General features: G+C 36.0%; 2 protein-coding genes across 2 annotated transcripts in view; one reads left to right on the top strand and one right to left on the bottom strand.

Annotated features, from left to right (window-relative positions):
• Positions 1 to 3,686, bottom strand: part of LOC138691458 (organic solute transporter alpha-like protein) — a 114,614-nt gene extending 110,928 nt beyond the window's left edge. Inside the window, exon 1 of the mRNA XM_069813398.1 lies at positions 3,489 to 3,686. Within this exon, the coding sequence (XP_069669499.1) occupies positions 3,489 to 3,686 (198 nt within the window). The remainder of the gene's footprint in view (positions 1 to 3,488) is intronic.
• A 7,392-nt stretch (positions 3,687 to 11,078) lies between these two features.
• mRpS21 (mitochondrial ribosomal protein S21) lies at positions 11,079 to 20,872 on the top strand. The gene is made up of 3 exons (XM_069815424.1): positions 11,079 to 11,428; positions 17,551 to 17,617; positions 20,524 to 20,872. The coding sequence occupies exons 1-3, from the start codon at positions 11,343 to 11,345 to the stop codon at positions 20,638 to 20,640; spliced, it is 270 nt and encodes an 89-aa protein (XP_069671525.1). The 5' UTR covers positions 11,079 to 11,342; the 3' UTR covers positions 20,641 to 20,872.
• Positions 20,873 to 21,231: the final 359 nt, after the last annotated feature.

Raw genomic sequence — 21,231 nt, 5'->3', positions numbered from 1 at the left:
TATCGAACGATTATAGCTATTCCGTCAGCAAATTGCATTTTCAGGTGTACATTTAGACCTACTGTATTACAATAAAATTACTTATATTTTAATATTCTTTTTACCATTGAAATTAACATCGTAACAATCAAAAGCATAAAATAAGTAAAATTATAGGAATAAACAATACATTTTCAATACCATATGATGTAGGTCCTAACCTAAATCAAAATTATGGTGGAGATAAGGTGAACTTAAATGATATAATGGGAAAGAGTTAAGTGAACTCTACATGGTTGAGTATTTGATATTGGAACACGATTCAATTATTCCATTTTCATATAGGATTCAATCCAGGACACAGATATACTGTTCTTTTTTACCTAACAACGTAATAATTTTTAAATTTAAGTAAACAGATTTGTAATAATTTTTAAATGTAAGAAAGCCATACTTAGAATGTTACAAATTTTAACAAACTTCACAGTTGATTTGATACAATCCTTCTACAGTAAGTTCCTATTGCAAGTTATTGTTGCACTCCAACATTGCAAACAACAATGATTATGATTATAGAGATAGAATTTTTATGCGCTAAAAAGATATAATAAGAAAACAGAATGTCAGCACTAAGTTGTGCACAGAAATCACATACGTAAACAAAGGTCACATCGCTATTAAATCCTTGTTTCTCTATCCATTTCAGAATATAGAAATAAAAGTTTTGATACCCGTTTCGAGATCACATGGTTCCCTTTCAGGGTGGGAATTGCTCCTGCCTTGAAGAACATTAATAACAAACATCTCACGTTCGCACACGCTGCATTTTGAATTTGGTGCTGCATATTAAACAGTTTGAATTGGAATTCCAGTCCAGCCAATTAGAACAAGGTATTGAGTGAGGTTGCACAATTATGTAACTGTCCACCTTCATTAGCGCCATCTCTCGGAAATTATCGGAGTCGTCTAGTGTGGATTTTGTTGTTGATAATGATAATAATTCCACAAAAAAAATCGATAAGTTTATGAGAAAACCCATATATTATACGCTATATTGAATCAAAATTTCGATATCGATATATCCCTATATCGAAACGAAAATATCGGTATTTCGTAAAAACTGATATATCGTCCCCATCTCTAACCACAGTATATACAGCTCAATACGTAAGGAATATGCATCCATAATAATAATAATCCGTGGCGCTACAGCCCGTGAAGGGCCTAGACCGACCAGCCGGCTGCTGGTCTCACGCCCACATGCCGAAGCAGTGGTGGACGATCATCCAACCAGAATGGAGGTATCGTGTGGTTAGCACGATGATCACCCCAGCCGTTATAGCTGGCATTCGCAACCGGATTTCGCTACCTATCGTAGCTCCCCAAGTGCATCACGATGTTGGGTGGGCACCGGTCCCATACACTGGCTGAAATTTCATGAGAAAATTTCTTCCCCCATGAGGACTCGAACCAGCGCGCATTCTGTAACGCGAGTCCTAGGCAGGATGCCTTAGACCACGACGCCACGGCGCGGGACAATATGTATCCATAGATAGTTGTTAACCACTAGGATCGTTACTATCGCCTCAAAAGTACCGGCACAGTCTATTGTTCCTAGTACCATCAACAACTCAAGCTTCGTGACTGTATATACTAGACTGTGGTAATACTAGTAGTCAGAAAATATCCGATCATCGGGTGGCAACGCCATGTTCTGTAGTCAACTTCTCTGCCTTGTTCGTGTAGTAAGTGGCCTACTCTCCAGGCGTATAGACTCAGTGTGCCGATGGATCGAAGGGGAAAGTAATGCTTGAAGTGCTTTTCGATAACCAGGGTCTTGTAAATTTCGAGTTTATTTCTGAGGGTCGATCTGTCAGTAAGGATATGTTGCAATTCTTCGACGTCTTCGTGATACAGTTCGACGAAAAAGACCCCATTTATGGCAAGGACAGAATTGGGTTCTTCATCATGGCAATATCCTAGCACATCGGTCGCTCTTGGTGAGCGAATTCCTCGGACAACACAAAATACCTGGGCTATTCCATATAAAATCGATCAATAAAAAACCTCGCATTTTTTAATACTCTAATTTTTTCCCTATTTATACAAGGTGCTGAGGAGAGTGCATTTTCAAAAATATACTATCAAAAGTCAAACGGTTTTCGTACTATTGAGCGACAAATTTAGCGTATTTTATAAAAACAAGCCTCTTTCAGCGCTCAGAACTCTGGAACCATTTACTGCAGAACATTGAACGGGAGCTCATTTTGAAGCTGACATTTGGTAGGTTATGATAAGATTTTTATTGTACACAGAGAGACAGATAATCTGATTTTACTTACTTTTAGGCTTTTTGCCCATTTGTAAAAATGTAAAAAATATTGGAAAAAAAACCTTGCATTATTAAGAGGGATTCGGCATTGTCCGCTTAGTAATTCGGCAATAAGTTTCGAGGGTATTAAATAAATTATTTTCACACGCCTAGACTAGAACGGCGCAGTACCGCACGCACTGGCCGAGAGCTGAAGATAAGCGAGCGTTGAGCGTCATTTTACTCCTATGTTTATGAACACCTGCGACAAAAGCTATCCCAGCTATGCGCTACTAGACGAAACATCACGTGTTTTTGTCTCCTGGGCTTGCTTGCCTCGGCTAGCTCCCGCCTCACAGTCAGCTGGCTAATTCACGCGCGTACTATTTATTTTCTTTATTTGATATTTTCAATACTTTCTTATCAACGGTGCACCAGTAAAAAATATGTGTTTATTTGTACTTTCAAAGCGGAATATAACCATATATTTTTATAGTATTTTTTCGTTGGCAAAGGCTTCTTAATGAAGAAAAAGCTAAATTTCTTAATTTCCATAAAAAGTCAGAAAAACTGTTTACATGCAATATAAACTTTAATTTCTCAGCATAAACCATGATTTTGACCACTGGGTGAAAGGGTTTCGGAGCCACAACAGTTTAAAGTTGCTGATTTTATGAAAATACGATAAATTTAAATATTTTTAATTTAAACACTATGAAGTTCTGACGCCTCAAACTTTGCACAAAGCATTGTATCACAGTTGTCAACGGACAGAAAAAGTTTCATTGTATTTAAAAATTGCAAGGTCAATTTTCATCATATTCTCCAAATCTTGCTCCAGCAGATTTCTATCTAGATACTAATAGAGTCAAAATGTAACCGAACATGCGTATAAAACTTTGTTGCAGACGACATGTAACCATTTACACAACACCACCTTCAAAGTACGCCTCCTGAACAGCAACACACTTCTGCCAGCGTGCACACTATTTCTCGAAACATTCCTGCAGCCAATCTTTGGTCACTTCCTGCAGAGAGCGCGTCGCATGGATTTTCACCTCTTCTACTACGCAAACCGCTGTCCCTTGAGTAGGGATTTGAACTTTTGAAATAGGTAGAAATCTGCTGAAGCAATATCTGGAGAATGTGGTGGCTGTGGAAGGACAGGTATTTTGTGTTGTACGAGGAATTCGCTCACCAAGAGCGACCGATATGCTAGGGTATTGTCATGATGAAGAACCCAATTCTGTCCTTGCCACAAATTGGGTCTTTTTCGTCGAACTGCATCACGAAGACGTCGAAGAATTGGAACATGCGTCTCCTTACTGACAGTTCGACCCTTAGGAATAAACTCGAAATTTACAAGACCCTGGATATCAAAGAACACTTCAAGCATTTGAGCTGTTCAGAGCAGAAGTGGTGTAAGTCAAAAATGGGTAGTGAGGGTTAAAGTAAACATTCTGTAAAATACAGCGCAAAGAAGCAATTAATATTCAATTTATTTCAACTATTAGTAGTCAGTGGATAGCAAGAAGAACATATTAATTGCTACTTTGCGCTGTATTTTACAGAATTTTTACTTTAAACCTCATTACCTAATTTTGACTTATACCACTTTTGCTCTGAATGGCACATTTCTTTCCCCTTTGATTGGTCGGCACACTGAGTCTACACGCCTGGAGAGTAGGCCACATACCACACGGACAAGGAAGAGAAGTTGCCTGCAGAGCATCCAGTACTTTATGACTCTACTACTGTTCGTTACTCAGGAGAAGACGAGCGGAAAGAATGTGACCTTCTTGACTATCGCTGTCGATTATTATAAACATCGCCCAGATAAGCATCCCAGTAGCCAGGTTATTACTCGTGCAGGAAACATGAGTAACAATGCGTATGGAAATTAAAGTTAAGTTGAACAGAAGGAGACCTAATGTTTCCGCTTACTGCAGTACAAATATTGCACGTGTTGTCGTACGTTATCTGTTCACATCCCTTCCTCCTCAGTCCGCTCTAGTCTTCTCCTGAGTCACCGACAGTAGTATAAGATAGAAGTGTGCACCAAGTGTAATTAATTTGGTGTGAGTTATTTTTATTTACTATTCTACCAATGATTTCCTTGTATTTGCAGTTTCGCACATTTACTAAAGTGATATTTTGAACACATGGACACGCTTCCTTGCACAGTTTGCACGCGGGGGAAGGTTCATGGTACTCTGATCTTCTGCACAGTTTGTGATGAAAGCCGTGAACTGCTATCCTTGTCATAGCGCTTCGTAACTTGTTGTTCGGCTCTGATCAGCTGCGGTCGATCATCGCATCCGTTCCGTAGAATTCACTTTCTATTTCCTGCTTCCTCTCCTTCATCCAGTCCCTATGATCATATCCCTTAAATTCATTTTAATATTATCTTCTTATTTATGTTTTGGCCTCTCACCTAACACTTTGTATATGTAATGTATTTCTGGATTCGCCCATACGTGCTACATGCCATACCCATCCAAAGTTGTCAACCGTATTTGGAACCGTCTAGATCAGGCATGTCAATTGATGCCCACAGGAGTAAGCGCGCGTTTTAGAGCCCAGGAGAGCCTTGACGCTTTACAGCAGAAAGGAAAGAGACAGACGAAAGAGGTGGTATATGCCGCTTGGTCGAGCTATATTCAGGGATGGCCAGCACTGATTCAATAGATAAAGGGAAGAGAACTTATTAAAACTGTATCCATGGTAATTTTTAGATTTGTCTGAGAAGTATAAGTGCATTATAAGAATGTAAGTTTTAATTTTAATGCTCATTTTTCACAAATTTGATTTTTTATTCAAAAGAAATATTTTCTCAACTTTTCGTATAGAAAAGTGAAATTTTGAGGTATAGGCCTATGTATTTAGTAGCCTTACAGAATGTTTTCGTAAATGTAATATACCGTATATACGTATTACTGAGGATAGTGTATTGAAAATTTTGAAAATATTCGCATGGAAAATGTTTGCAAGGAAATGAATTCACAAAGCAACTACTGTTACATCATAAGCAAAAGATACGTGCCCATATGTTGTAAAAATGTCAGCTCTATAGCTTCAGCAGATTTCGAGAAAATAATTTAATATTCTGATGATAGGAAGTTTCTCACAAATATCACCTTAAAAGCATAATGCGATAAGAGTTTTGTTATGTAATATTAGTTACACTTAAAACAGATACAGTACCTAGGTAACTTTGCTTTGTACTATAATATTGTTTTGATTAGTTTATTGATTACTTTTGTAAGGCTAAAGATACCATCAATATAAATTCCAACTTATCATGTCATATTCAACCTCTTTCTTTGGAATATCACTTTCTTTATGAATGATGTGTTTCATCCACTTAATACAGTTTAATATTATACTACTATGGAATTTAAGTGAATATTCCTTCTTAAATCTCTCTTATGTTATTAATATTTAAAACACAAGTGCAATATTACGAAATCAGTGTTAGTACTTTTGTTATACAGACAATATAGATCATATTAAACAGAAAGAAGCCATATAAAAATAACGACATAAAATTTCACGTTCCGTTTGAAGTTTGTGCACCACTGTTTTCTTAATCCAACAGGCTGCTTATTCATATACACAACCCTTCCTCTTTCCATACTTAGCGCTTGCTGCCCGCGCACGACATCAAGGTCAGAAAAATGCGCTTGCTTTGACATCACTGGTCTAGATCAGTGCTTTCCAAACTTTTTTATATGGCGATACCCTAGCAAGCTCTAAAAATTTAGTGCGTCACTTTATCCCTCAAGTGAAAGTATCCCACACATTAATACACCCTACATAAAATGAATAAAATAAACACACATAGATCTATTTCCAGCATTTCCGTTCAAAAGAAACCAAATTACCTGGAAATGTACAAAAACTTGCCCAGACATGTTCAAACATTTTTAACAAGAGCCAGAACAGGTCACATTGTCACACAATTGTACCTATACCAATTTCACATTCTGATAATCCTACTTGTCTGTGGTGTAATAATCATGATGAAGGTCTGGAACACATTCTTTTATACTATCCATCCATAAACCACAAAAGAAGTAAATTAAAATCATCAGTACCAGTTGTAGAAGACACAGCCCTGCAGTAATGAGCCGTTCAGAGCAAAAGTGGTGTAAGTCAAAAATGGGTAATGAGGGTTAAAGTAAACATTCTTTAAAATACAGCGAAAAGTAGTAATTAATATTCAGTTTATTTAAACTATTAGTAGTCAGTGGATAGCACGAAAGACATATTAATTGCTACTTTGCGCTGTAGTTTACAGAATTTTTACTTTAAACCTCATTACCCAATTTTGAATTACACCACTTCTGCTCTGAATGGCTCATATATTGACTACACTTCAACTCTGGCTACTAGCGACAGGCATCTATAATGAACACCGATCAAAATACCCCTCATTTATCATGAAAAACAACAACTGAAAAGTTACAGTGGACTGTGGTGGACTTTATATTGTCAGCGAACAGCTGGATACATTAAGAATATTGATTGATTGATTGATTGATTGATTGATTGATAATCACACTTATTTTCACCACACATTAATAGGCTACTTATACACCTTCACAAAAAAATAAAATAGACACATATTTCCAATTTGTTAACATATTATATGAGGCTAAAGAAACATTTACATAGATTTCTAAGATGAGGAAAACAATCACACTTATTTTCACACTTGGTTTCTTTTAGTTTTTTAGTGGCTCACATGTGCTTGGCGAATCTTACAAATGTATTTTATGCTCGACCATGCCGAAATGTAGTAATTATACACCTGGTAGCAGTCCTTTAATGCATGTCATTAAAGTTCAGGTGTTTTCAGCCAATGACAACTCAGCTTACAGGTGTTCAGTCAATAACGAGTCAGCTTTGTACCGTTATAAAATCGCAAGTATCGATTATTCTCGGATATGCAATCGAAAGAGAATTAGTGAAAAGTCACGGAGGCTGGAAATCCAATACCGTCGCAGAAGGTTATGTTCTGTTACTATAATAATTAGCGTTAATTGTAAATAATATTCAAATAAATTCAATTTGTCATCTCGTTTTTCAATGTCGAATTCAATAATCAAGGTTATACCAAGTTTAACGGGATGACATTATTGTTCCTCGGAAAAAATCAATACTTTCGCTTCTGCGCACATCTCACAATTCACGACCTAGAACAAGGTCACTTCCGATCTTGTCAGATACAAATAAAATGTTTACATCTGAATAATTTCAAGTTAGAAATATGGTCGAGCATAAAAAGTCGTATTAAACTCGCCTATAATGGTAATTAAGAAGCTCGTATGAAAATTATGAAACTCGCTTGCGCTCGTTTCATAAACATCCATACTCGCTTCTTAATTACTATCATTATAGGCTCGTTGCATAATGTACTATTATGTTTGGACGAATATACGATAAGTTCACTCGCTTTCTTCATCCAGCATTTTTAAACTGTTCAAGTCAAACTGGAATTTATCAGCCTTAATTTTAGTAGTATAATCGCCATTTGGAGTCTAAATGCGTCAGTTTTACGTTTTTTCTGACAAATCAGATTTTTGGACGAAGTGCAGTCTGATTCTAGGCGACTCAAGTGTAGCATGAGCTGCTGCCAGGCAATCAGAGGAGGATAGCAATATTTCAAAGTAAGCACTTAGTAGAAAAAGGAGCATCTTCTGCAGACTTCTGGAAAAAGAGCTAAGAAAAGGACTACAATAGTGAAGTGAGGCATTGTATGGTGCAGAAACATGGACATTATGACGAAGTGAAGAGAAACGATTAGAAGCATTTGAAATGTGGATCTGGGGAAGAATGGAACATCTGGGATGGTCAGACAGAATAAGAAATGAAGCTGTGCTAGAGTGAGTGAAGAAAGAATAATGCTGAAAGTGATCAGGAAGATAAATAGGAATTGGCTGGATCACTGTCTAAGGGTACGTACACGTTGGAGCGACGATAAACGATAAAAGAAGCAGCGATGCTATATCAGAGAGAATTGAAGCATGCATTGTCATTGAGATGTGCATATTGGAGTAACGATAAAAGCGAAGATACACGATAAAAGAAGCAGCGATGCTATATCAGAGAGAATTGAAGCATGCATTGTCATTGAGGTGTGCATATTGGAGTAACGATAAAAGCGAAGATACACGATAAAAGAAGCAGCGATGCTATATCAGAGAGAATCGAAGCATGCATTGTCATTGAGGTGTGCATATTGGAGTAACGATAAAAGCGAAGATACACGATAAAAGAAGCAGCGATGCTATATCAGAGAGAATTGAAGCATGCATTGTCATTGAGGTGTGCATATTGGAGTAACGGTAAAAGCGAAGATACACGATAAAAGAAGCAGCGATGCTATATCAGAGAGAATCGAAGCATGCATTGTCATTGAGGTGTGCATATTGGAGTAACGATAAAAGCGAAGATACACGATAAAAGAAGCAGCGATGCTATATCAGAGAGAATTGAAGCATGCATTGTCATTGAGGTGTGCATATTGGAGTAACGATGCAAGCGAAGATGCACGACAAAAGAAGCAGCGATGCTATATCAGAGAGAATTGAAGCATGCATTGTCATTGAGGTGTGCATATTGGAGTAACGATAAAAGCGAAGATACACGATAAAAGCGACGAAAAAGAAAAGTACCATTTTCTTCGCTCTTGTCGTTTATATGATCTTTGATTAAGATAATATTAATCTGTATAATAACGGTGGTTGTCAATATATCCGAATATTAATCGATTTATTATTATTTCGGCATATTAAATTAATTATTGTAGATATTGGCAAATTGATCAGTTGTGTATTTATTCGTAATATGTTATGTGATCACAAGAACCAATCACAACACAACGAATTTATACTATCTTTGGGATGAGAAACTGGTTTAATTTTGTACGTATTTAACTTATACTAACATTGAACTTAGCAGCTGATATTTCCTATATATCTTCTTTCATTAAGTGGATGCATAGAATATCTTCTACTGATAAATCAAAATGTTCGCTTCCCGCGTCCTCGTTGCTCCGATATGAACACTTGATTCTTTGATAATACCGAAGCGTCGCTAGATCGTTTCTTTTATCTTTTATCGTTGTTCCAACGTGTACGTACCCTAAGAAGAAACTGCCTATACTAAAGAATGCACTGGAAGGAAAGGTGAACGGGAGAAAAGTTTGGGATAGAAGAAGGTAGCAGATGACAGACCAACATCAAGATAAATTGATCATAATATGCTGGGATTATACTTCGTTCCATAATGTCTGACAGGAGAAGTAAACATTGCCGACAGAGGAGGAGAGAAGTATAATTGCTACTGAACCAATGACAGAGGCATGGATAAATATATATTCATCCATGGCAGAAGTCTCATTCCAAGCTTGTCTTGAAGTTGGGAAGCTCGAAGCGTTCTATTCCCGCTAGAGATGGGTAAAAAAAAGCTGGAACAGTTTATTTGAAACTGTTTCACAATTGAAACTGTTTCGATGTGATATAACCTGTTCCAACTGTTCCAAAGAGTGTTACACTGCTCCAGTGATAACTTCAACGTTCCACATGGTTCCAACAGATAAACAGTTTTCCTCTTCTTGTTGTCTGCAAAGGCCATTGACCTCCAATCGAAAGTACTGTCGGTGACTCAGGAGAAGACGAGAGCGGACTGAGGAGGAATGGATGTGAACAGATAACGTAAGACAACACGTGCAATATTTGTACTGCAGTAAGCGGAAACATTAGGTCTCCTTCTGTTCAACTTAGCTTTAATTTCCATATGCATTGTTACTCATGTTTCCTGCACGAGTAATAACCTGGCTACTGGGATGCTTATCTGAGCGATGTTTATAATAATCAGCAGCGATTGTCAAGAAGGTCACATTCTTTCCGCTCGTCTTCTCCTGAGTAACGGACAGTAGATATAATATTATCCATGTTCCACACGGCCTTCGTGCAACAGTAGCCTATGTAGGATCGCGCAATTTAATTGTACAAATCAAATTCCCTAATAAATCTCCTAATTATTAGCTGTCCATTGATCGAGAATATGTTCATGGTGCCCTAACATAGTGTTAATTATTAATATACCGCGAAAAATATCATCGGCTAATGTCATCGTTATTAAACTCTCCTAGGGTTATATGCGTTATTTTTACTAAAATCGATTCATTTTGAATTGTAGTTATTTACTGTACCCTTAACAGTAACCTACGAAAACTATCTTTCGTTGTCATAATACACTGAACAGCTGATTTAAAGACGATTCAAGAGCCTTGAAACATGTTCCCGAAGCAGATGAGAGGTTGAAACAGTTGGAACTGACGTTGTAAACATATTCTTATGAAACTGTTTCTTTGAAACTGTTATTTTGGAACAGTTTCGTTCATGGAACAGTTACAGTCGAAACTGTTTCTTAAAAGGGACAGCTTATCCCATCTCTAATTCCAGTCGACCTGGTTGGCGAGTTGGTATAGCCCAAGGTTGCGGGTTCGATCCCGGGCCAGGTCGATGGCATTTAAGTGTGCTTAAATGCGACAGGCTCATGTCAGTAGATTTACTGGCATGTAAAATTCCGGCACATCCGGTGACGCTGATATAACCTCTGCAGTTGCGAGCGTCGTTAAATAAACCATATTATTATCTCTAATTCCCGCCCAACTTCAAGACAAGCTTGGACAGAGACCTCTGCCGGCATATTCTCCTGTCAGACATCATAGAACGAAGTGGAAGGCTGAAAAGAACGAAGCTGTGTTTGCAGTGAAAGACCTACCCTTGGGCAGAAAACTATGAATGAATGAATAAATATATTCTCATTTTGCGTTTAAAACGCAGTGTCTTCAAATTTTCGTTATTCGGAATCGCAAAGTGCAATTTGAAGTGTCATAAATGTTGTAGGATGTTTTACTAAGTTAAGGGAAGTTTCATTACACTGTCGGAAACCGCTTACCCGTGGCAACACTGAACAAAACTGAAAACGCGAGGAGTATGGTTAAAGGTTATGTTTGAATATTTTACCGGAAAATAAAATGGGTTTCAATCATCAGCACTTTATTGCACGCACAGTTCTAGTAAGAAATGGAAATGTAGAAGAAGCGCTTCGAATAATAAACAGGTAACAGAGGAATAGTAGTTTGAAACATGTAATGCTTGTAACATGTCGGTACGTAGATCTGGACGTCTTCAACTCATTAGTGTGATAATACATTTCGTATAGTTAAATATGTTGTACTAAAACTTTAATTTCACAGGTAAATGTTCGATTCCCATGCGCAGCACATGGTAGAAAAAAAGATTACTTCGCTACTTTTACCTTCATCGTAACTTTATTGGTAGGCCTAGTATGGTTGATGGTGGGAAATGCATTTCTTAACCTGAGTTTGTCACAGTCCACGACCTCCTGTACTTTGGTCCAGGGTAAATATTCGCTTTATTCAGACGTAATTTTACGGTGTCGTCCATGCATGAAATTAAGAGTTAGAAATAGGCCTAATGTTGATAGACCCAGAGCCTTCTTTAGTAACTAAAGAAGGCTCTGATAGACCTCATGGAAGGAAATTCTCATTGAATGTGTTAGCATAAGATTCTTTACTGTGTATTGTATTGTATTTATTTATTAACATTCCATGGTATTCATACATTGCTTACAGCTAGAATATGGAACAAGTCAAAAAACTTAATACTATTGTAAAGTCTTAATTTATAGTCACAGTCTCGATCAAATATATACAGACGAGATTTACAGATTTACAATATAGTCTACTAGTACAACACAAAGTTTTAGTATCAATTTCATGAAGCGTTATTGTATGTCATGAATTCGCCTACAGAATAGAAGGCGTGAGAAATTAGGTACTTCTTTAATTTGGCCCGAAATAATTTTATGTTTTGAGTTTCATTTTTTATATCGATAGGGAGGCTATTAAACATTTTTACTGCCATATAACGCACTCCTTTTTGATAGCACGATAGACTTGCCGATGGAGTATGAAAGTAATTTTTTTGACGTGTATTTATGCTATGAACTTTTGAATTAGTTACAAAGTTTTCTCGATTACATACGAGGAAGATTATTAATGAAAATATATACTGACAAGCCATGGGCATTATTTGTAGTTTTTTGAAAATAATCCTTTGATATTAAACTACTCAGTTATATTGTCAGACTCCAAAGCAACTATTCTATCAATCGTCTCTAAACACACACCTTCATCTCAAACAGCAGAAATAACTAAAATGCTCTCTCAATTAATATCACTCAATAAAAGAATTGTATTCCAATGGATACCATCCCATTGTGGAATCCTGGGAAACGAGAATGTGGATGCATTAGCAAAGAAAGGCAGCACTGCTACTTACAGACCTGTTACTAAATCTACGTATTACTCTGTGAAAAGATTTATTAAATCTACATACTTAGACTTCAACAAACAAAATTTGATAACACAATCTCAAGGGAAAAAATGGAACTCTCTGCATCATAATCCACAGTTAATTCCCGATTTACCACGAAAATCGTCTGTAGCTGCATTTAGATTGGCAACAGGCCATGATTGTTTGGACAAACACCTGCATAGAATTGGAATATATCAGTCCCCTAACTGCCCATTGTGCAACTCAAACCAAGAAATGGATTCGGAACACCTCAAAATCTGTGCTTTATTGGCTGGTCATGATAATATCTTTGAAAAATATTGGCGTGCAAGAGGTCAAATGACTTCATTGTCAAACGCTTGGCATTAGAAAACAACAACAACATATATTATGACAAAACATGCATAATGAAGCGAAAAAACAGTAAAAATGTGCACTATCAAAATTGTGTCCTACATTGTTACATTTTTATTTTATTTACAACTAATTTCTCAGATTTTCGTCACTTAAGCTGATGTGTTTGTCTGAAGAATGTTCTTGAATACAGAAAATGATTTTTCTACATTACAGGAAGTGACAGGTGCATACTTAAGCGAAGAAATTTTAGGAAAAGTGAGGTGGAATTGTAAGTCTTTCGCATTTCCGCATGATCATGACCTCATTGGGAATCGAACCCGAGACCTTTCGAATTTGCGGTTTTATACCTTAACTGTGACGCCATCGCACGCCCCAAAGTACAAAACTACTTACGTCTTTATTACAACAATCACAATAAACTACATCACCGTCTGTCTTTAGAAATTTCTTTCCTTCAATCCATTTTTACACAATATCTTTTCTTGCAGTTCTAAAACAAGCTGTAACAACACTTCACAATTCGACACAAAAGTATACTAAATTGCAGTTGGTAAGCATGCTGCTTCTGCCTTCCTTTCTTTTATTATTTTGACTTCCAGCTTGTAACGAGCGAGAGTTTGAAGTTTGAAGTTTCAGTGTAACAGAGGGTGGAATTTAGTAATCTATACTAATAATAAATCTGTAGCCGAAATTTTTCTGGTAATTTTCGATTTTCCAAAAATAATTGGTCCTAACGTATATAATTAACTACCCTGAAACCGAAAATCGTTTTTTTTTTTATTTTTGTTTGTATGTCTGTCTGTCTGTATGTTTGTTACCATTTCACGCGATAATGGCTGAACGGATTTCGATAAAAATTGGAATATAAATTAAGTTCGTTGTAACGTAGATTTTAGGCTATATGGCATTCAAAATACATTATTTAACAGGGGGATTATAAGGGGGCCTGAATTAAATAAATTGGAATATCTCGCTTATTATTGATTTTTGTGAAAAATGTTACATGACAAAAGTTTCTTTAAAAATAATTCGCGATAAGTTTTATTCCTTGGAAAATTTTGATGGGACTGATATTTAATGAGATAAATGAGTTTTAAAATTAAAATAATTGCCATCTAAGGCCGTGTAATGAATTAAAAAACAAATGACTTCGTCTATAAGGGGCCTTGGACAGCAACAATCGAAAGCTATGAAAGATAGCCTACAGAGATTGTTTCTTTGTTTATATGAAGTAATATCGGAAGCTAAATTAACCGATTTGTGTAATTAATTATTATTTCACCATTGGAAAGTGTAGTTTCTCTAGATGGACATATTGCTATAATGTCATTACAGTAACTTCTGATATAATATAATATAATATAACATAATATGTAATATTATATAATATAATAAAATTTAAGTTATTTGAAGGGTTCAGAACCATAGTGGGCCAAATGCCATTTACTGAATACGCAGAAAACAAGGGTTAAAATTAAGTTATTACCATAATTCAATGGAAACCTATAACAAGTAAAATAAAATATAGACATTAAATCTAAATGATGTCAATCTTCATTAAACTATGGTTGAATGTAATAAAAATTAAGAAACATGTTAAAGGAATTGTGATTGCACCAAATGAGTGTCTCTGGACCAAAATGATCGCATTTTAATTATTTGGATAAAATTTAAATTAAGTAACATATTAAACGATTTATCCTTCTATCAAACACGAATATTCCCTGGATCAAACGTCCTATTTTAATTATGTAATTACTTTATATTTATTTCTAACGTGTGCAGCGGAGCGCACGGGTATGGCTAGTAATAATAATAATAATAATAATAATAATAATAATCCGTGGTGCTACATCCCGTGAAGGGCCTAGACCGACCAGCTGGCTGCTGGCCTCATGCCCACATGCCGAAGCAGAGGTGGACGATCATCCAACCAGAATGGAGGTATCGTGTGGTTAGCACGATGATCCCCCCAGACATTATAAGCTGGTGTTCGCAACCAGATTTCGCTACCTATTGTAGCTCCCCAAGTGCATCATGATGCTGGGTACAATTTTCGTGAGAAAATTTCTTCCCCATGAGGAATCGAACCAACGCGCATTCCGTAACGTGAGTCCTAGGGGTGAAATTTAGTGGGAAGTTCAAAGATTAGTTGTCAGGTACAATGCCACAAAACCATATTACTAGTAAAAAAAAGGTATCCCCATAACATGCCATGAAGGCACTTGGGGGGCATGGAGGTAGAGCCCCATGCTTTCCTTCACCTCGGCACTAGAATGAGGTGGTGTGGTCGGCACCACACTCTGACCGCCTCTTACCCCTGGGAAGGACCCGGTACTCAATTTTATAGGAGGCTGAGTGAACCTCGGGGCCATTCTGAAAGTTTGGCAACGAGAAAAAATCCTGTCATCACCTGGGATCGAACACCGGACCTTCCAGTCCGTAGGTTTCTTTAATTTCTTTGTCGCAGTAGACAAATAATGGGAGGAACTAGCAAAAGACAGAACAGAGTGGAAGTGTTTTGTAAAATCGACATGGAGTCGACATGCTCCATAATGTCCTTTGATTGATTGATTGATTGATTGTTTGATTGATTGATTGATTCATTCATTCATTCATTTAGTGATTGATAGACAAATAACGTGGAAATATCAGATTCTACGAAGCAACATTCATAAAGGCACTATTATCAAAGACAACATAATGTATGTACTAAAGCCAGAAAAGAAAAAGATATAATATGCAATAAATATGTGCTATTAAATTTAAAAACTCTGATTCAGGTTCTGGCTGATATTTATATCTATTATCAGGCAGTACATCTCACTTGACAATATGTATTAGAGGAAGAACAATTGTTTGTATGCAGCTGGTCTGATTTGTGGAATATGTAGCTAATCGGTGATGTATGCATTGGAGGGGGAAATGAACTGCCACCCTACCCCATTATCTCCTGGCCTAGTTGCCTCATGCGTGACGCCTTATTGGTGTTACTTATAAAGTTAAAACAGTCTTCAGACAGTTGACTAAACAACAACAAATTTTAAATCTTCAAAATATGCATTATACATGAATTTAGTCCCAAAAACGCCAAAACATGGAAACATGCATGGTAAAGGTACGATTATCTGGAATCTGTAGCTCATAAAACGAATATTTGCAAAGTTTGAGAAGTGTAACAAGTTTATACAAAAACATGCATTTGCATAGAAATCCGGGCTGTAGTTATAAGGATAGAAGCTGCTTGTTTATCTTTACCAATGATGACAAGATCATCAGCAAAATATTTTTAATAATAAATTTTAAAAGATAATTAGTAAAACCATGATAATCCTGACTAGCATAATTTTTAGAAATAAATTGTTTCCTGACATATCCTACCTAAGAGTTAAAAAAATAAAAATAAAAAAAAAACTATACTGACTAGGAATGGACAAAAGTAATCGGTTATTTTCATATGGTTAACCGGTTAATTAGACTAGTTATTTCTGCTTTCTGGTTTAACCTGTTGACCGCTTATTTTGGTCAATAACCAATCGTTTGGTTATTTTTTTAAATATTCACCAAATCAAATGTATTTTAAGTTTATTTCAAATTTAATATCAGTCGAACATTTTTTTCTTTTTATTATTTTGTACTCTATGCAATCAACCCTGTGTACAAATTGTCTCATAGGCCATTCATAAATGGGGTATGAGTTACTGCTTTACTTACCTAATTTGCCCATAGATGGCAAAATGAAATTCAGCTTCGAATCAGTGCCAGTAATATATGGTGCCTAATTTAGTCGCTTTCTCTGATTGGCTTACAATATATCTTTAGGATTGGAGCATTTCAAATAGCGATTAACTTTTTTTTAGCAACATAGGTTACTCATATATTTTTATACCATTGTTCCATTTTGTCTCTAGCTTCCAACTACTGATCACTTTCACAAGTGGACTTCAGGGATGGGCATTGTCGTAGATGTTCTCTGTGCATAAGGCGAGAAACTTTGACTTCAGTATTATTTTATTGGTTATAGGAGAATAACTTGCCCGTTGACATGTATCATAATCAAGGTTATCTAAAAACGACGCAGTTTGTGTTATTTTTTATTTATGTCACGTATAACCCTAAGAGTGAGTGAAGACGCAATTTCATAACCTTTTATTATTATTATTATTATTATTATTATTATTATTATTATTATTATTATTATTATTATTATTATTATTAGTATTATTATTACTTTCTTTAGGGACGTCATTGATGATCTTCAACATCTAATGACGTTTATTTAACTATCTTATGGTTGGTTTATAGTTGAGTGTAAATTGTTCTTTGATTTCTATTGCAAAGAAACTCTCATTTTGTTTTCCTGACTAATTTGCTGACTTTAAAATGTTAAAAATAGTAACCGGTTATTTTTGGTCAGTTAACTTCTTTGAGGTTAAATTAATTTTAAAATAACGGGTTATTTTCTAATAATCTCCCATCCTTAATACTAACACATTTTCATTGCAGGATTATGGGCAAAGAAGGCTTCTTCGAGCAATATCGTCTCACTCGTTACTATGAAAAGCCACATAAGGTAAATGGAATAAAAAAAACTTCTTCCTTTTTAATCCACTAAGCTATTGTAGTAAAATACATTATACTAACCCAGGCTTTTGTTAATTAAAAATTTCGGAATATGTATGATAAGAACTTTCTTGTGTTAAATTTTAACATACCTTGTTAACATGTTTCGACCTAATTAATAATTATATATAATAATAATGATAAGTTTTCAGTCAGATACACTTTTCAATTTGTGAGGTCAGATAATCTGTTACATCACAATATTTAGTACGAAGTCACTAATATTTTCGACTTTAAAAAGTCATCTTCAGGTGCATAAGATGCAAACAATATTTAAAAATAGGTGATAAGTTGATCTATCAATTAATAACATGGTAAGTAATGCACGTACTGGCATTTACAATTGTATAAATTTCGCGCCTCTTGAGGTAAACTGTACATGGTAAAGCTGAACACTGATGCTAGATTCTCGTGTGTATATAAGACAAGGAGAAGGCACGGCATGATATTAACCTTATACAATTAAAGGCTAAGTATTCTCACTAGATCCTATCATTAAAATTAAATTTGTACAGTTTGATATTAACTATGTTAAAATGTTAAATATAATGTATAAATTTAAAAGAGATGGAGAAGCTGTGATGCAAATGCTGTTGGTGGGAGAGCACGCAGTCTAATTCGTCGTGGTGAATGCCATAGTTGTCTGAAAATATTTTAGTTAATAGGTTATTATTAATTTTGAAAAGGTTGTGAGAGCTATATCAGCGTTTCTTAAAGGTTTATTATATTTGTACTTAATAAATATAATAATGTACTTCATAAATATTCTTATTCTGTCTGTCCAACTTCACACGCTTCATTCTTCTCCATATCCACATTTCAAATGCATCTATTCGTTTCTCTTCATTTCGTCGTCGTGTTTCTGCCCCCATACAATGCCACACTCCACACAAAGCACTTTACTAGTCCCTTCCTAATTTCTTTTTCCAGAGGTCCACAGAAGATGCTCCTTTTTATATTGAAAGCTTCCTTGGCCATTCCTATCCTCCTTTTGACTTCCTGGCAGCAGCTCATGTTACTGCTTGTAGTACACTCGAAGTATTTGAAGCTGTCCACTTGCTCTACTGCCTCATTTAGAATTCGCAAGTTTACCTTCTTTACTTTTCTTCCTGTGACCATGGTCTTCGTCTTATTTGCATTTATCTTCATCCCATACTGTTCACAGCTGTCATTTAGCTTCAGTAGCATATCCCTCAGTATCATTTCCTCTTCTGCTGACAATGCCATATCATCAGGAAATCAGCCACCAGCGTGGCTCAGTCAGTTAAGGCGTTTGCCTGCCGGTCTGAAGTTGCGTTCACACGCAGTTTCGATCCCCACTTCGCTGATTACCTGGTTGGGTTTTTTCCGAGGTTTTACCCAACCGTAAGGTGAATGCCATGTAATCTATGGCGAATCCTCGGCCTCATCTCGCTATCACCAAATCTCATCGACGCTAAATAACCTAGTAGTTGATACAGCGGTATTAAATAACCAACTAAAAAAATTTCATCAGCAAATCTTATGCACTTTATTCTTCTTCCTCTTACTATCACTCCTCCCATGTTTTGAAAAGAGTTCTTCACTAAATCCTCCAAGTAGATGTTGACCAGGGTAGGTGAAAGGGAATCCTTGCCTTACTCCCCTCTCTATTTCACTTCCTTCTGACATTTCTTCTCCCATCCTGACTTTGACTTGTTTCATATAAAGGTTACTGAAGAGCCTCCTGTCTTTCCAATCCACGCCAATTTTCTTTAGGATCCCCATCAATTTATTCCAATCCACTCTGTCAAATGCTTTTTGTAAGTCCATAAATACTTATTATTATTATTATTATTATTATTATTATTATTATTATTATTGTTATTATTATTATTATTATTATTATTGTTATTATTATTATTATTATTATTATTATTATTATTATTATTATTATTATTATTATTAAATGTTTTTATAAGTGATACTCAGGAGGAAATTAAACACAGAATAAATATGGGAAATGCCTGTTATTATTCGGTTGAAAAGCTTTTACCATCCAATCTGCTGTCAAAAAATCTGAAAGTTAGAATTTATAAAACAGTTATATTACCGGTTGTTCTTTATGGTTGTGAAACTTGGACTCTCACTTTGAGAGAGGAACATAGGTTAAGGGTCTTTGAGAATAAGGTGCTTAGGAAAATATTTGGGGCTAAGAGGGATGAAGTTGCAGGGGAATGGTTACACAACACAGAATTGCACGCATTGTATTCTTCACCTGACATAATTAGGAACATTAAATCTAGACGTTTGAGATGGGCAGGGCATGTAGCACATATGGGCGAATCCAGAAATGCATATAGGGTGCTAGTTGGGAGGACGGAGGGAAAAAGACCTTTAGGGAGGCCATAGATGGGAAGATAATATTAAAATGGATTTGAGGGAGGTGGGATATGATGATAGGGACTGGATTAATCTTGCTCAGAATAGGGACCAATGGCGGGCTTATGTGAGGGTGGCAATGAACCTTCGGGTTCCTTAAAAGCCAGTAAGTAAGTATTAAATGTTTTTTTATTATTATTGTAACTGATGGAAAATTTAATTTTTAAATTTGTCGAAAAATTGCAAATTGTAGAATTTTGAGTACATGATTACTAAAAAATGTGCGGTAAAACTGTTTTTGTTTTTAATTTACAAAGAATCACTCACCTGCTTCATATAACTCTAAAAATACAAATTTCCAACAACACAAGAGAAATAGTGCACCTTGCACACCTACTTTTTTAACTGCCAGGTTCCTACAAACACTGATGAATTGTTGTTGTCCATGTGGGCTGTTGTTTCAATTTATATTTCGTGTTGTGCTGTTTGTTGAGTATAACATTCTTCGTGTTGCAGACACGCCGCAGGGTGAACTTTGAGAGGTGTAAAGCCATTTATAATGAAGACATGGACCGAAAGATCCAGTTTGTACTGAGGAAGAACAGACTTGACCCATTCCCCGGATGCTCCTGAGGTGTAGACGCTTGGGAACGTGGACAGTTTATTTAATGTATTTGTGCGTGGGAACGATTCATATAGTGACGAATATGAAGCTGAATTAAAGTATTTGGTAGTTTGACTAACAATAATAAAGCCATTATGAAGTCAACCAGTTTTAATTGTAATTATGAAAGACTGAAACCCATTATCTATGTTAAATCAATGTTCAGTTTCAGAATTCAATAAACTGGTTCCTCTCTATCAACATGATCCTTCCCTTCAGTAATGCTTGACTTCTGTGCTTGATGTTTACATGAAAGGTACTATCTGTTCCACTAGGTTTTGTTTGACAGTTTATACTAGACAGATTATATGAGGGCATATTGAATTGGCGAATACATTCTGAGTGCAATACACGTGCATGAAGTGAGATTAGGGTGACCAGACGTCCTCTTTTGTCCAGACATGTCCTCCTTTTTAGGCCTTTGTCCGGGGTCCGGGCGGATTTTTAAAAAATCAAGAAATGGCCTCCTTTTGGTAATTTGTATGCCTGAATTTTGAAGTTATCTGATTTGGCGCTTTTTTCAAGTAATTTGCCTGTAGATGGCAGCAACATTGAAGGAA

The sequence above is a fragment of the Periplaneta americana genome, chromosome 16 (genome assembly GCF_040183065.1).
Source record: "Periplaneta americana isolate PAMFEO1 chromosome 16, P.americana_PAMFEO1_priV1, whole genome shotgun sequence".
In the NCBI taxonomy this organism is placed as follows: Eukaryota; Metazoa; Arthropoda; class Insecta; order Blattodea; family Blattidae; genus Periplaneta; species Periplaneta americana.
This window is presented reverse-complemented; position numbering and strand designations above follow the sequence as displayed.